Genomic DNA, 13938 nt, shown 5'->3' with positions numbered 1-13938 from the left:
AATTCTCCAATATATTGATGAGAGAAAAGGCCTTCTTGTCGGTAGCACCCTGGCTCTGGAACTCCCTCCCGAGGGAAATTAGATTAGCCCCCACTCTGGCCACATTCCGAAAAGAGCTGAAAACCTGGCTATTTCGATTCAGCACAATTCACGCTATCCTTTTACCTCCACCTACACCCAGCCATTGCACTTTATTCTGGCCCATCTCTAGAGGTTGCAAGATATTGCTGTCTTATTTCCAATCTTGAATATGCTCACTGCGCCTTAGCTATTGGTCGGTATGTTTTTATTGTACAGTAGAGTCTCGCTTATCCAAGCTTCACTTATCCAAGGTTCTGTATTATCCAAGGCAGTCTGCCTTTTAGTAGTCATTGTTTTTGTAGAAAATGTTGCAATGTTTTAGTGCTAAATTCATAAATACAGTAATTACTACAAAACATTACTGTGTATTGAACTGCTTTTTCTGTCAATTTCTTGTAAAACATGATGTTTTGGTATTTAATTTGTAAAATCATAATGTAATTTAATCTTTAATAGGCTTTTTTCTTAATCCCTCCTTATTATCCAAGATTCTCGCTTATCCAAGGTTCTGCCGGCCCATTTATCGTGGATAAGTGAGACTCTACTGTATTTTATCTGCTTTGTTTTATATATTTATATGTTTTAAATGCATTTTGCTGTTGCATTTTATGCTGTATTTTGGGATTGGTCCCCATGTGAGCCGCCCTGAATCCCTCCAGGGTGATGGGGTGGGATATAAGAATAAAGTTCTTATTATTATTACAGTAGAGTCTCACTTACCCAAAACTCGCTTATCCAACGTTCTGGATTATCCAACGCATTTTTGTAGTCAATGTTTTCAATGTATCATGATATTTTGGTGCTAAATTCGTAAATACAGTAATTACTACATAGCATTACTGCGTATTGAACTACTTTTTCTGTCAAATTTGTTGTATAACATGAGGTTTTGGTGCTTAATTTGTAAAATCATAAACTAATTTGATGTTTAATAGGCTTTTCCTTAATGCCTCCTTATTATCCAACATATTTGCTTATCCAACGTTCTGCCGGCCCGTTTATGTTGGATAAATGAGACTCTACTGTATTATTAATTCCAACATTCACACTTTCCTCAAACAGACATGAGTTGTTTCTCCCACCCTGGACATTATTCACAAATATATAAATCCCACTTGCCTAGTTTCCAACAGACCTCACAACCTCTGAGAATGCCTACCACAGGTGTGGGCGAAACATCAGGAGATAATGCTTCTGGAACATGGCCATATAGCCTGGAAAACTCACAGCAACCCAGTGATTCTGGCCATGAAAGCCTTTGATAATACATACAGCTGCTAAGATTCCATAGCATTGAACCAGGGCAGTTAAAGTGGTGTCAAGATGCATTCATTTCACAGCATAGATGCATCCAAAGGAAACTGAGGCAGGATAAACAGGAGAGACTCATTGTCCACTGCTGGAAGCTTTGATGTTTTAACACTTTTGTGTTTAAAGAAGGAATGCTAAGCATGCAGCCACTATAATGTGCACGTTTTTTGGCCAAATTACAAAGAGTGCACTTTTTGCAACCCGGGGCCTGCCTGTATTCCGTTCATCAGCTGTGTGGGTTTGAGAAGTTGAGGTGGGGTGAACAGAAAAAGCGAGAGAAAGCACTTGTAAGATAAAAATTAGATTTTAAGATGGAACAGGATCGAATGAGGTGGGTGGGGAAAGGGGATGGGAGTGTTTGCCAGGATAAAACTTTAAGCCAGGAGTAAGTGAGGTGGATGGAAAGAAGGGATGGACATATTTGTAAGGATAAAGTTTTAAGCTGGGGCAGGAATGGATAGAAAGAGAGGGCGGGTAAATTTCCAAGCCAGGGATGGTATTTTAAGCTAGGGCAACAGTGTGGAAAGTGGGTGGAAATAGGGGGATGGGAGTGTTTATGAGGGATGATATTTTAAGCTGGGACAGGAGTAAGACACTTGATAATTTGCAAGACAGAAATGAGATGAGATTAGAAAAATGGAACAGGAGTGAGGAGGAGGAAGAAGGTGGAAACCATCACTTCATTTCACTGCTTGTATAAACCAGGACTTTTAAAACTGTTTTCACCTTTTAAGCCCAATACGTTTTTTCACAATCCTTTTCCTCTCAAGAAATTTGTACATGACTCCAGGTATATAGGTATAGAAAATAGGCATAAAAACCAAACATTTACTGATAATAAATCAGCATTTGAAAGGATCTCTAAACAGGCTGATTTTCCTTTTCCTCTCTGCATTTTCTGCAGAAATCACTCTAAACACTGCACGTTGCCACTAACAGATTTATGTAATACAGTAGAGTCTCACTTATCCAGGCTAAACAGGCCGGCAGAACCTTGGATAAGCAAATACCTTGGATAATAAGGAGGGATTAAGGAAAAGCCTATTAAACATCAAATTAGGTTATGATTTCACAAATTAAGCACCAAAACATCATGTTATACAACAAATTTGACAGAAAAAGTAGTTCAATACGCAGTAATGTTATGTTGTAATTACTGTATTTACGAATTTAGTACCAAAATATCATGATATATTGAAAACATTGACTACAAAAATGCCTTGGATAATCCAGAACCTTGGATAAGCGAGTCTTGGATAAGTGAGACGCTACTGTATCTAGATGGTATGCAGAAAATTTGTTGCCATTTTTTTGTGTCCCCAACATTGAGCTAAGAGGACCCCATTTGGGATCGGAACCCAAAGTTTAAGAAGCAGTGATACAGACTGGATCTACACTGCCATATAATCCAGTTTCAGACTGCAGGTTAATATTTATTATTTATTATTACAGCATTTCTATCCTGCACTTCTCATCCTCGAAGGGGGACTAAGGGCGGCTTACAACCAGTTATAAAACACCAATATAAAACAATAATAATACATTAATTAAGTTAAAACATCCATTAAAACATTTAGAGGCGCATTCGGAGACTCAGTCCAAGTCTATCAGTTCTTTGTTATACATTCATAATTATTAGTGTTGCATTAGTGGTTATCTGCTTTGAACTGGATTATATGAGTTCAAATCTGCATTCAGAAGCTGCATTATATGGCAGTGTAGATGGGATCATAGAATAACTCTCAAGCAACTTTTTTCTTTCAAAAATCCATATGGCATTAACCTAGCAGTGAGTAACAAAGCTTATGCAAAGCCTACAGATGGTTTTTACCTACTATTTATTTATTTATTTATTTACGATACTTCTATCCCGCCTTTCTCAATCCTGAAGGGAACCCCAGGCAGCTTTACACATCGGCAACTATTTAATGCCTTTAAAAATGGAGTACAATAAAATTAACATTTTAAATGGAATTATAAAAACAATTAACGCTAAAAACATTTTTTTAAATACCATCACTGTTAGTCACGTGATCCACAAATGTAGTCTGGGCCGTTCTAATAGTCAATTGTACATTTCGTATTTATTTATTGCACCAGTTCTCCAAAGGCTTGATCACACAACCACATTTTCACTTTTTTGCAGAAAGTCAGGAGGGAGGGGGCTTAACTAATCTCCCTGGGGAGGGAGTTCCACAGCCGAGGGGCCACCAATGAGAAGGCCCTGTCTCTCACGCCCGCCAATCGTGTCTGCGAAGAAGGCAGGACCGAGAGCCTTTTTGCTTGCAGTAGTTGGTATCTTGGAAATCAGGATTGGGGGACTTTTACAATCCCTATGAATTCCCTTCAGTATTTAATTAAATTCCATCCATTGTTTCTCATGTCACTTACTGTTAGCACTTGAAAAGACTCCAACAATAAAATCAGATATCTCGCCCACATCTGATGAACCATGAAGAAATTTCAAACCTTGGCAAAAGATTCTAGCTGCATCAAGAGGATGTGACAACTTCATCATAGAGTAACCAGCTCTATAGTATCCCTAGAATGGAAAGTAGGAAGGAAGTGAGTCTCAAGGGAATCATTACTCTATTGCAGCAACACATGGGCAGACCAGAAGAGCCAAAAAAAGAAAAAAGGGACTTTAAAAGAATTGAGATGAAAAACATTACTGCAATCAAACAACGCATTCTTATTTAAATTTCTAAACATTTCAGTTCCCAACCTCCTCCTGATTATCCTATCAAGTAAACCAACCTTAGATAACTTCACCAAATTATTCCCAAATTAAAATTCCCTTTTAATTTCCTGCTTTTAAACAATACTTATCCAGTGCTTAAAACAGCAGAAATGACAACCTTCGAGCTTTCCCTAGTAATGTTTATCTATGATCCTGTTGCTTACTGTTTCCTGTATGTATGTTCTGTTATGCAGCTTCTTTTATTCTATGGTTGCTGAGAAGTTATAAAAGGGGCTGCAGTCCACATGACTTCAGACTTCAGATCACACGCTTCCTTGCTGTTTTTCTGTAAGAGATGTCCTGGCCAGATGGCACAGAGAATTATCTCAAACATATCTAAAACTGGACTGATAAGTTTTATACCTGTGCACTGTGCCCCCATAATCCCCTCGCAGTTGCCCATCACTGCTTTAAAACATAGCTACCTATTATTTATAATTCTTACACATGATGTCTGGCAACCTCAAGAGTGAAGTAACATTGAAAACCAATGTGTTTACTATGAATAGGGAAAAACAGTCCTCGCCCATCTGTTTTTAATCTAATGAGAATTTATACAACAGAAAGCTTGAAACGTGAAGACTTCAAGGTTTCTTTTTAAAAATAACATAGTTAGTAATTAGAAAGAGACAAGAAAAGAGTAATGAAAAGAGTAATGAACTGAAGCATAGTTTTCTAAAATGTCCTTGCTGTCAATAATGAAATCTTCCTTTACAGATGAAAGACTTATAAATTTACTAGCTGTGTCCGGCCACACGTTGCTGTGGCTAGTTTACTGTAATATTAGAGTGGATGGTTTTCTATGTACGGGAATTGTTGGTTGGCCAGGTTGAATAGGCGTGAACAGCCTGAAGGGTGGCTGTTTTCTACCTTTTGGAATTCTTGGTTGGGTAGGTTGAATAGGAATTAATAGTCTCGGTGTAGGAAGTATGTATGCTGCAATTAGCTGTCTTGATTAACATTTGAAGGCCTTGTAGCTTCAAAGCCTGGGTGGTTCCTGCCTGGGGGAATGGTTGGTTGGGAGGTGTTAGCTGGCCCTCGTTTTTCCGTGTTTTGCGATTATTGGTGTTCATTTACTGTCCTATTTTTAGAGATGATATTGTTCTTTATTATTATCCCACAGTAATTATTATATATTTTATTTATAATCCTATATTATCTGGTTAGAAGTTGATGAGGCCCCTTCTATAGAGTTGTATAAAATCCACCCCGAACGGAATAATATGTCATTGTGAAGTTAAAATAATCCTGTTGTAATTAGATAATGTGGATTATCGTGCCTTGTCATTTTGGGTTATATAGCTGTGTGGAAGGGTGTTGAGTCTACACTGGCATATAATCCAGTTGAAATCAGATAATCTGTATTTTATAGGCAGTGGGGAAGAGAGTTAACTGAATCTGGGTTGTCTGACGTTGTAGAACTAAAAGTTAGAGGGTGGGATTAACACTGAGCCTGGGTAGTTAAAAATGTTTTCAAAGTGGGTTAATGGTATAGTGTAGATGGAGATAGATAAGGTTGGTAACCTTGGGAAAGTACAACTCCCTGGATTCAATTAGGATTGAGTGTGGTGAGTTAAAGTGGTATGAAACTGTGTTAATTCCATCGGGCTCCCTTTCCTTCCTCCCCTCCCCTCCCCGCGTCATTCGCTCCGTCCTCAAAGTAAAATTCACAGGGTAGTATTACCATTGAGTTAGGGCAGTTAGAAATGGTCTCAAAGTGGGTTACTGCTCTAGTGGAGATGGAGAAGGTAGGAAACTTGTGAATGTAGAACTTCCTGGATTGAATTAGTATTGAGTTTGGAGAGTTAAAGTGGTATTACATCGGGTTAATTCCATCTGTCTGTCTTTCTTTCCTCCCTTGTCGTTATTGTGAGACTTGTTTTGTGTTCCCTCTCGTTTCCTCCGTCCTCCGGAGGATGTGGGGGCCGGCTTTGGTAGCGGAACCAACTGGTGAAGGCTTCCCAGGTCATTTGCTCATGGTTTTCGAGGATTCCTCAGTGTGATGCGTGCGATGCCTGGGGAAATCCTTTGTTGGGAGGTGTTAGGTGGGTTATAATCGTATATTATCTGGTTAGAACTTGATTATATCATGAGGGGCCTTCTATACAGGTGTGTAAAATTCACCCCAAACTGAATTATATGTCATTCTGAAGTTAAGATAATCTAGTTGAAATCAGATAATATCGATTATAGTGCCTTGGCATTGTGGGTTATATAGGTGTGTTTTTGTGTTATTATATTGGATTAGTTTTTGTGTATGTGTGTATATATATATATATATATATATATATATATATAGATAGATAGATAGATAGTTTGGACCAGGTTGGTATTTGTAAGGTACCTTGGTTTTGAAGTGTGTTCTTCCCTTTTTAGGAATGGGGCTTCTCCTCCTCTGGGTGTGTGGTGGGAGGGGGGATCTGCGAAGGGTGAAAGTGGGTAAGGGTGATGGGTGGAGGGTGAAAGCGGGGAAGGGAAAGTGAGGCCCCCTGGGTGGGGTTGTTGTCCCCGGATGGGTTGGAGATCTGGGTGGGCGAGCCCTTGGTTCTCTTCCCTCCGAGATGTTTTTATCCCGGCTGTGTGGGTTTCCCCCTGAGGAGGTGTGTTTGCGTTGTTCTTTCCCCCTGTACCTTGCTTGAAGGATGTTGTGGTGTAGAGAGAAGCTTTTTTTTTTCCTGGTGGGGTTGTGGGGGGGGGGGGAAGGAGGGGGAAAGCTGCGAAGGGAAGGCGAGGGCTGGTGTCTGGGTTTCCTCGGTGTGGCCACGCTCCGGGCGTGGATGGAAGGTGGGGAATTGAGTTGTTGTCCTGGGGATGGCGGCGGTGGTAAGAGAAGGGGATCTGTGGAGGGTGAAAGCGTTCGTGGTGGGAATTGGGGAAAGAGGGCGTCGGTGGCGTCCATAGTGAAAGGGATTGGGTGAGTGAATTGGCCAAAATGGGGGGAAGCGGGAGGAGTCCGTTGTGGGTTTTTTGTGGTTTTCAGGCCCTGTGGAGGTGTGTGACGTGATGTTTTGTTGTTTCAACCTCGAGACGTGGATGATGGATTGTGTTGTGAAATTTCGAGGTTGGGAGGTGTTTAGTTCTGTTGTTTAGCTCGTCGCCGGGATTCCATCACTCATTTTTATATATAGATAAACACATAAATACATGCAATACTGAAAGTCTTTCACATACCTTAACATAGGTTGGATCCCACTGGATGCTCATCTGTGCCGAGTAACAAGCTTCATCCCATTTATTTAAATTGTAGAAGGCATTTGATCGATTGCACATCAACACTGCCATTTCTCGGTGGCAAGGTATCCTAAAAGATGAAAATCAAAAGAACGAGTTTGATATCATAGGTTTTACAAAATTACATAGAAATTGTGGAAATAATAATAATAATAATAATAATGATGATGATGATAATAATAATAATAATATAAAATTTTATTTCTAAACCAATCCATACTCTAGGAAACTGCAATCCACCGCAAGTAATTTAAGGAGAACCAAATCTAGAAATCAGTTTATGTATTTATTCACTTTAGTTCTATTCTGCCTTTCTTTTAATGCAAGGACTTAAGCGACTAACAGCAAACATGAGACAATGCAATTGAAAACAGAGCACATGCGTTAAAATGTGAATATAAAATTAAAAAATATATATTGATGTCATGAAGCTTAACAATACTGAAATACAGTTAAAACTACATTGAAAAACTGCACCACATTACTTTGTCTCAGCTTTAAAAGACAACAGCTCACCTTTGTGTTTGAAATAAATAAGTTCTTATATTTATGGCCTCGTCATACTTTTTTATTGCCACAGAGTATCTCCCATTTTTGAAGTGTTCATTTCCTTCCGTTTTCAAGAAGTCTGCGTAAGCAAGAGGATCCCTAAAGTCGAAGGGATTCATTCTGACAAAGGAAAGGATATAAGGGATATAAATATATGAAATATATATGGAATACACACACTGCATTTCTTCAATTCCAAAATGCATTCCCCCCCCCCCCAAAATAAACCTCTCTAAAAACAGGGTGCGTGTTATGTATTTTTTGTTGGTGGCGGCGGTATTGAAAATAGTGTGCAATTGATGGCACCTTAGAACTGAAGAAATATGGTATACACATAAAAACCTTTTAGTTAGATTACAGTGTTACTTTCCAATTCACACTGAAAGAACAATAGTACCTTGGCTTATACCATGTGGTGTTTGTTTTGCTGTCTGTGTCCCTGTTCAGAAGATGTGACTTAATTTTCTATCCCTGTAATAACTGGATTTTGAAAAATGTGGCTTGTTGTGGAAACAAGGATTGATGATAATGCTTCAGTGGAGACACCTTTCCCCCATGGTAACTATTTCAGATGTGAATTTTCCTTCAGTGGAGTAGATTTTTCTCACTTCCTGTTGTCTCACCCCCGTTTTTAACTATGGACTTCATCACATTTGTCTCCGGAATCGCCATGGATCGTGGCAAATCCAGTAGTGCCCAGCAGGGTGTGGGGGGAAACCCATAACCCCATGCCCCATATCGCCCCATATCCCCCTAACCCATTCTATGAGGTGAAGTGTCCGCCACCTGGCTTCCTTCTGTTGTTGGTAATGCAACAGTTGCCGCCGAGATGACAGTTCCTCAGTTTCACCATGGAGCCCTGCCATAAGTAGTTGGACGTTGTGGGATGGGCGTTGTCGGGCTCCATGGCAAAACTGCAGAGGAACTGGCATATGCCGCTGAATTTTGGCCCACCTGATGAGGTCATATGAGTTGTTTATAAGTCGGATGTTTGTAACTCAGGGACTGCCTGTATTTCAGTACCTAAAATAGTCCACATTGGTGGCTGAGACAGCAACACCTTTACTTTTTGATGGTTCAGTGTTTTGTTTTATGCACAACATTATTTCAAGTGTACAAACATACCTTCAGGCTGTGAGCATGCAAAACATAAATTAAATTTGTGTTTGGAATGTGGATCCTATTTCCAAAATTATGTGTCTGTATGCAAATGCAGCTATTCCAAAATCTGAAATCCAAAACTCTTGTGGTTCCAAGCACTTCAAAAAGGCATACTCAATTCAAACTATAAAGAAACGGTTAAGCTATTATTTTGAAAGGGTTTCTATGTCAGTGAAGGATTATTTTTAAATTGTAGATTCAACAGAGGACATAGTTGTGAAAAATAAATTCTGTTTGATTCTGTCTTCTATTACCCAGTAAATGACAATTCACTGCCAAGGGGTGATATATGGTCACAAGGACCATAAATAGACTGTCTTCTTTTCTTAGGCGATCCCTCGTAGCTCGAGGAGGATTGTCTTCCATCTCTGGTGTCTTGGGGGTGGGTTCTTAGGTGGCTGAAGAGACCAATTTTTGATTTGCATGTTCTCCCGCAGTGAGGACATCAGTTTCCAGGTGGAAGGTGGTCCCGGTCAGGGTTGGCTTGACAGGCCTTCCTCTTGGCACGTTTCTCCCTTAAGCCCTCCTTTTGTGCCTCTTCGAACTCCACAGCACTGCTGGTCACAGCTGACCTCCAATTAGAGCGCTCAAGGGCCAGGGTTTCCCAGTTCTCAGTGTCTATGCCACAGTTTTTACGGTTGGCTTTAAGCCCAACTTTAAATCTCTTTTCCTGCCCACCAACATTACGTTTCCCATTCTTGAGCTGGGAGTAGAGTAGCTGCTTTGGGAGACGGTGATCAGGCATTCAGACAACATAGTCAGTCTAGCGGAGTTGATGGTGTAGGAGCATCGCTTCAATGCTGGTGGTCTTTGCTTCCTCAAGCATGCTGACATTTGTCCTCCTGTCTTCCCAAGAGATTTGCAGGATTTTTCTGAGGCAACGCTGATGGAAACGCTCCAGGAGTTGAGTGCGACGTCTATAGACCGTTTCGCAGGCGTAGAGCAGGGTTGGGAGGACAATGGCTTTGTAAACAAGCACCTTAGTATCTCTACGGATGTTCTGATCATCAAACACTCTCTGCTTCATTCGGAAAAATGCTGCTCTCGCAGAGCTCAGGCGGTGCTGTATTTCAGTGTTGATGTTGACTTTTGTGGAGAGGTGGCTGCCAAGGTAGCGGAAATGGTCAACATTTTCTAATGTGACACCATTAAGTTGTATTCCTGGCATTGCAGAGGGATTAGCTGGTGCCTGTTAGAAAAGCACTTTCATTTTCTCGATGTTCAATGAGAGGCCGAGCTTCTCGTATGCTTCTGCGAAGATGCTTAGAGTGGCTTATAGGTCTTCTTCTGAGTGCGTACAGACTATTTATTTATTATTTATTATTTATTTCCATCATTTATATGCCGCCCTTCTCACCTGAAGGGACTCAGGGCGGCTCACAATACAGTAGAAAAATAAAACATAGCAATATAAAACAATCAATTTAAAACAATCCCATAAATACATTTAAAACAGTATAATAAAATACTTAATCCATTCGTCCATATAAACCTTGCACGTAAACCTTAGTCCGGACCGAGTTAAAGCCATCATAATTCATTCATTAAACGCTTGTTCGCAAAGCCAGGTCTTTACCTTTTTTCTGAAACTCAGAAGGGATGGAGTCTGCCGGATGTCACTGGGGAGGGAGTTCCACAGCCGAGGAGCCACCACCGAGAAGGCCCTGTCCCTCGTTCCCACCAGCCGCACTTGTGAGGCAGGTGGGACCGAGAGCAGGGCCTCCCCAGACGATCTTAAAGTTCTCATGGGCTCATAGGAGGAGATACGTTCAGATAGGTAAATTGGACCGGAACGGTTTAGGGCTTTGTAGGCCAAAACCAGCACTTTTAATTGGGCTCGGTAGCATATTGGCAGCCAGTGGAGCTGACGCAACAGAGGAGTGGTGTGCTCCCTGTACGCCGCTCCAGTTATAAGCCTGGCTGCCGCTCGTTGTACTAATTGAAGCTTCCGGGCCGTCTTCAAAGGCAGCCCCACGTAGAGCGTGTTGCAGTAGTCCAAACGAGCTGTAACTAGAGCATGGACCACCGTGGCCAAGTCAGACCTCCCAAGGAACGGGCGCAGCTGGCGCACAAGTCTGAGTTGTGCAAAGGCTCCCCTGGCCACCGCCGAGACCTGGGGTTCCAGGCTCAGCGATGAGTCCAGAACCCCCAGACTGCGAACCTGTGTCTTCAGGGGGAGTGCGACCCCGTCCAACACAGGCTGTAACCCTATTCCCTGTTCAGCCTTACGACTGACCAGGAGGACCTCTGTCTTGTCTGGATTCAATTTCAATTTGTTAGCCCTCATCCAGTCCGACACAGCAGCCAGACACCGGTTCAGGACCTGGACAGCCTCCTTAGTGACAGGTGGGAAGGAGTGACAGAGCTGGACATCATCTGCGTACAGATGACCCCTCACCCTGAAACTCCGGATGATCTCTCCCAACGGCTTCATGTATATGTTGAACAACATGGGGGACAGTACTGACCCCTGTGGGACCCCACAAGTCAATGGTTGTGGGGCCGAGCAGGTGTCCCCCAAGGACACCATCTGGGACCGACCCTCCAGGAAGGACCGGAGCCACTGCAGAACAGTACCTCCAAGCCCCATCCCAGCAAGGCGCCCCAGAAGGATACCGTGATCGACGGTATTGAAGGCCGCTGAGAGGTCCAGCAGAACCAGCAGGGACACACTCCGCCAGTTCCCGGCGTAGATCATCGACTAAGGCGACCAAGGCTGTCTCGGTACCATGCCCCGGCCTGAAGCCAGACTGCGCCGGATCCAGAAAATCAGTGTCAACCAAGAATGCCTGGAGTTGTGCGGCCACCACACGTTCCATGACCTTGCCCAAAAAGGGGAGATTGGAAATGGGCCGAAAGTTATCTAATTGAGTGGGGTCCAGTGATGGCTTCTTCAACAGCGGTTTGATCACAGCCAATTTGAGGCTCGCTGGAAAAATGCCTTCCTGAAGGGAGGCATTCACCACCACCTTCACCCACTCGGCCAACCCCCCTCTGGCTTCCTTTATCAGCCAGGATGGGCAGGGGTCTAGGATGCATGTGGTAGCCCTCACCTCTCCAAGCACCTTGTCCACATCCTCAGGCTGAACCAATTTAAAAGAATCCATCAAAATAGAACAAGCAGGTGCTCGAGTTACATCCTCGGAGACTGCCATTAATATGGTGTCAAAGCCGGAGCGGATCAGAGTGACTTTGTCCGCAAAGAACCGAGCAAATGCTTCGCAGCGGGCTGCCGAGTTGTCAGGGATCCCGTCTTGAGCGACGGGATTTAACAAGCCTCTGACAACCCGGAACAGCTCCGCCGGACGGTTCTTTGCAGACGCAATATTAGCTGCCAAGAAAGCATTCTTTGCAGCATCTATTGCCGCGGCATATGCCCTGAGGTAGAGACACAGGTGTGTTCGGTCTGATTCGTTCCACTCTGAACGCCACACGCGCTCTAGTTCCCTCTTTTTTCGCTTCATCGCTGCCAACTCCTCAGTAAACCAAGGAGCTGGTTTAGCTCGGTTACTCGAGAGGGGACGTTCTGGAGCAATCGTGTCTACTGCCCTAGTCATCTCCCTATTCCAGAGAGAGACCAGGGCATCAACAGGATCACCAACCAAGGCAGCGGGAAACTCCCCAAGAGCCGTCAGGAATCCATCTGGATCCATAAGCCTCCGGGGGCGGACCATTTTAATAGGTCCCCCACCCCTGCGGAGGTTAGGTGGTGCATTCAGCCTAAACCTGATCAGGTGATGGCCGGTCCATGGCAAAGGAGCGATGGTAAGCTCCTCCACACCGCCACCTTCCTCCCATCCCTGGCAGAAAACCAAGTCAAGTGTGTGCCCCGCTCTGTGGGTGGGACCAGATACCAATTGGGACAGCCCCATGGTTGCCATGGAGGCCATGAAGTCCTGAGCCGCACCAGTCAGGATGGTCTCAGCATGGACATTGAAGTCCCCCAGCACTAAAAGCCGCTGGGACTCCAATGCCAGGCCCGAGACCACCCCCGCTAGCTCAGGTAGGGAGACTATGTTGTCATCGGCATATTGGAGTTCTATAACAGATGTTGTAGTGACCTTGGTTTTGGCTCTCAGTCTGCTGAGGTTAAATAGCTTGCCATCTGTCCAATAGATGATTTCTAAACCGGTGGGAAGCTCCCAACAGCAAGGTGAAGTATCATAGCGATGAAGATGGAAAATAAGGTAGGGGCAATAACACATCCCTGCTTGACACTTGATTCCACCTTAAATGGGTCACTTTGCTGTCCAAGACTGTTGCCATCATGTCATCATGGAGGAGCTGCAGGATGTTCACAAATTTGTCAGGGCACCCGATTTTTTGGAGGATGGTCCAGAGAGCGCTGCGATTCACTGTGCAAGGTCAATGAATGCCATGTACAGAGGTTGGTTTTGTTCCCTGCATTTTTCTTGGAACTGTTGTGCAGTGAAGTTCATGTCCACTGCTCCTCTGGAGGGACGGAAGCCGTTCTGGGATTCTGGGAGGGTGTCTTCTGAAACAGGGAGAAGGCGGTTTGCAAGGATTCTTGCGAGAATTTTCCCAGCAGAGGTTAGAAGGAAGATACTACAATAGTTCCCGCAGTCTGTACTGTCCCCTTTCTTGAAAAGGGTGATGATGGTGGCATCCTTGAGGTCTGCTTGGATTTTCTCAGTCACCCATACTTTTTCAATGAGCTGGTGGAGTTGTTGTATCAGCTCAGGTCCACCCTCTTTGAAGATTTCAGCAGGGATCCCATCAGGTCCGCTGGCTTTGTTGTTTTTTTTGTTGGCTGATGGCATTGCTGACTTCTTCCAAACTAGGCAGTGCTGCAAGCTCATCCCTGGTTTGTTGTTGCGGGATTTGTGAGAGGGTCTCTTTGGCCA

The 13938-nt window shown here is 43.4% G+C and overlaps 1 protein-coding gene across 2 annotated transcripts in view; it reads right to left on the bottom strand.

Moving 5' to 3' along the window:
- The window catches only part of trank1 (tetratricopeptide repeat and ankyrin repeat containing 1), a 107537-nt gene that overhangs the window by 78794 nt on the left and 14805 nt on the right, over positions 1 to 13938 (bottom strand). For both annotated transcript variants that reach the window (XM_062958232.1, XM_062958233.1), the window contains exons 2-4: positions 7880 to 8032; positions 7304 to 7433; positions 3784 to 3934 (exon numbers count right to left, since the gene is read on the bottom strand). In XM_062958232.1, the coding sequence (XP_062814302.1) occupies positions 3784 to 3934; positions 7304 to 7433; positions 7880 to 8032 (434 nt within the window). The remainder of the gene's footprint in view (positions 1 to 3783; positions 3935 to 7303; positions 7434 to 7879; positions 8033 to 13938) is intronic.

This window comes from Anolis carolinensis, chromosome 6 (assembly GCF_035594765.1).
Source record: "Anolis carolinensis isolate JA03-04 chromosome 6, rAnoCar3.1.pri, whole genome shotgun sequence".
Lineage (NCBI taxonomy): Eukaryota > Metazoa > Chordata > Lepidosauria > Squamata > Dactyloidae > Anolis > Anolis carolinensis.
Note: the sequence above shows the minus strand (reverse complement) of the source record. Positions and strands in the feature narration are given on the sequence as shown.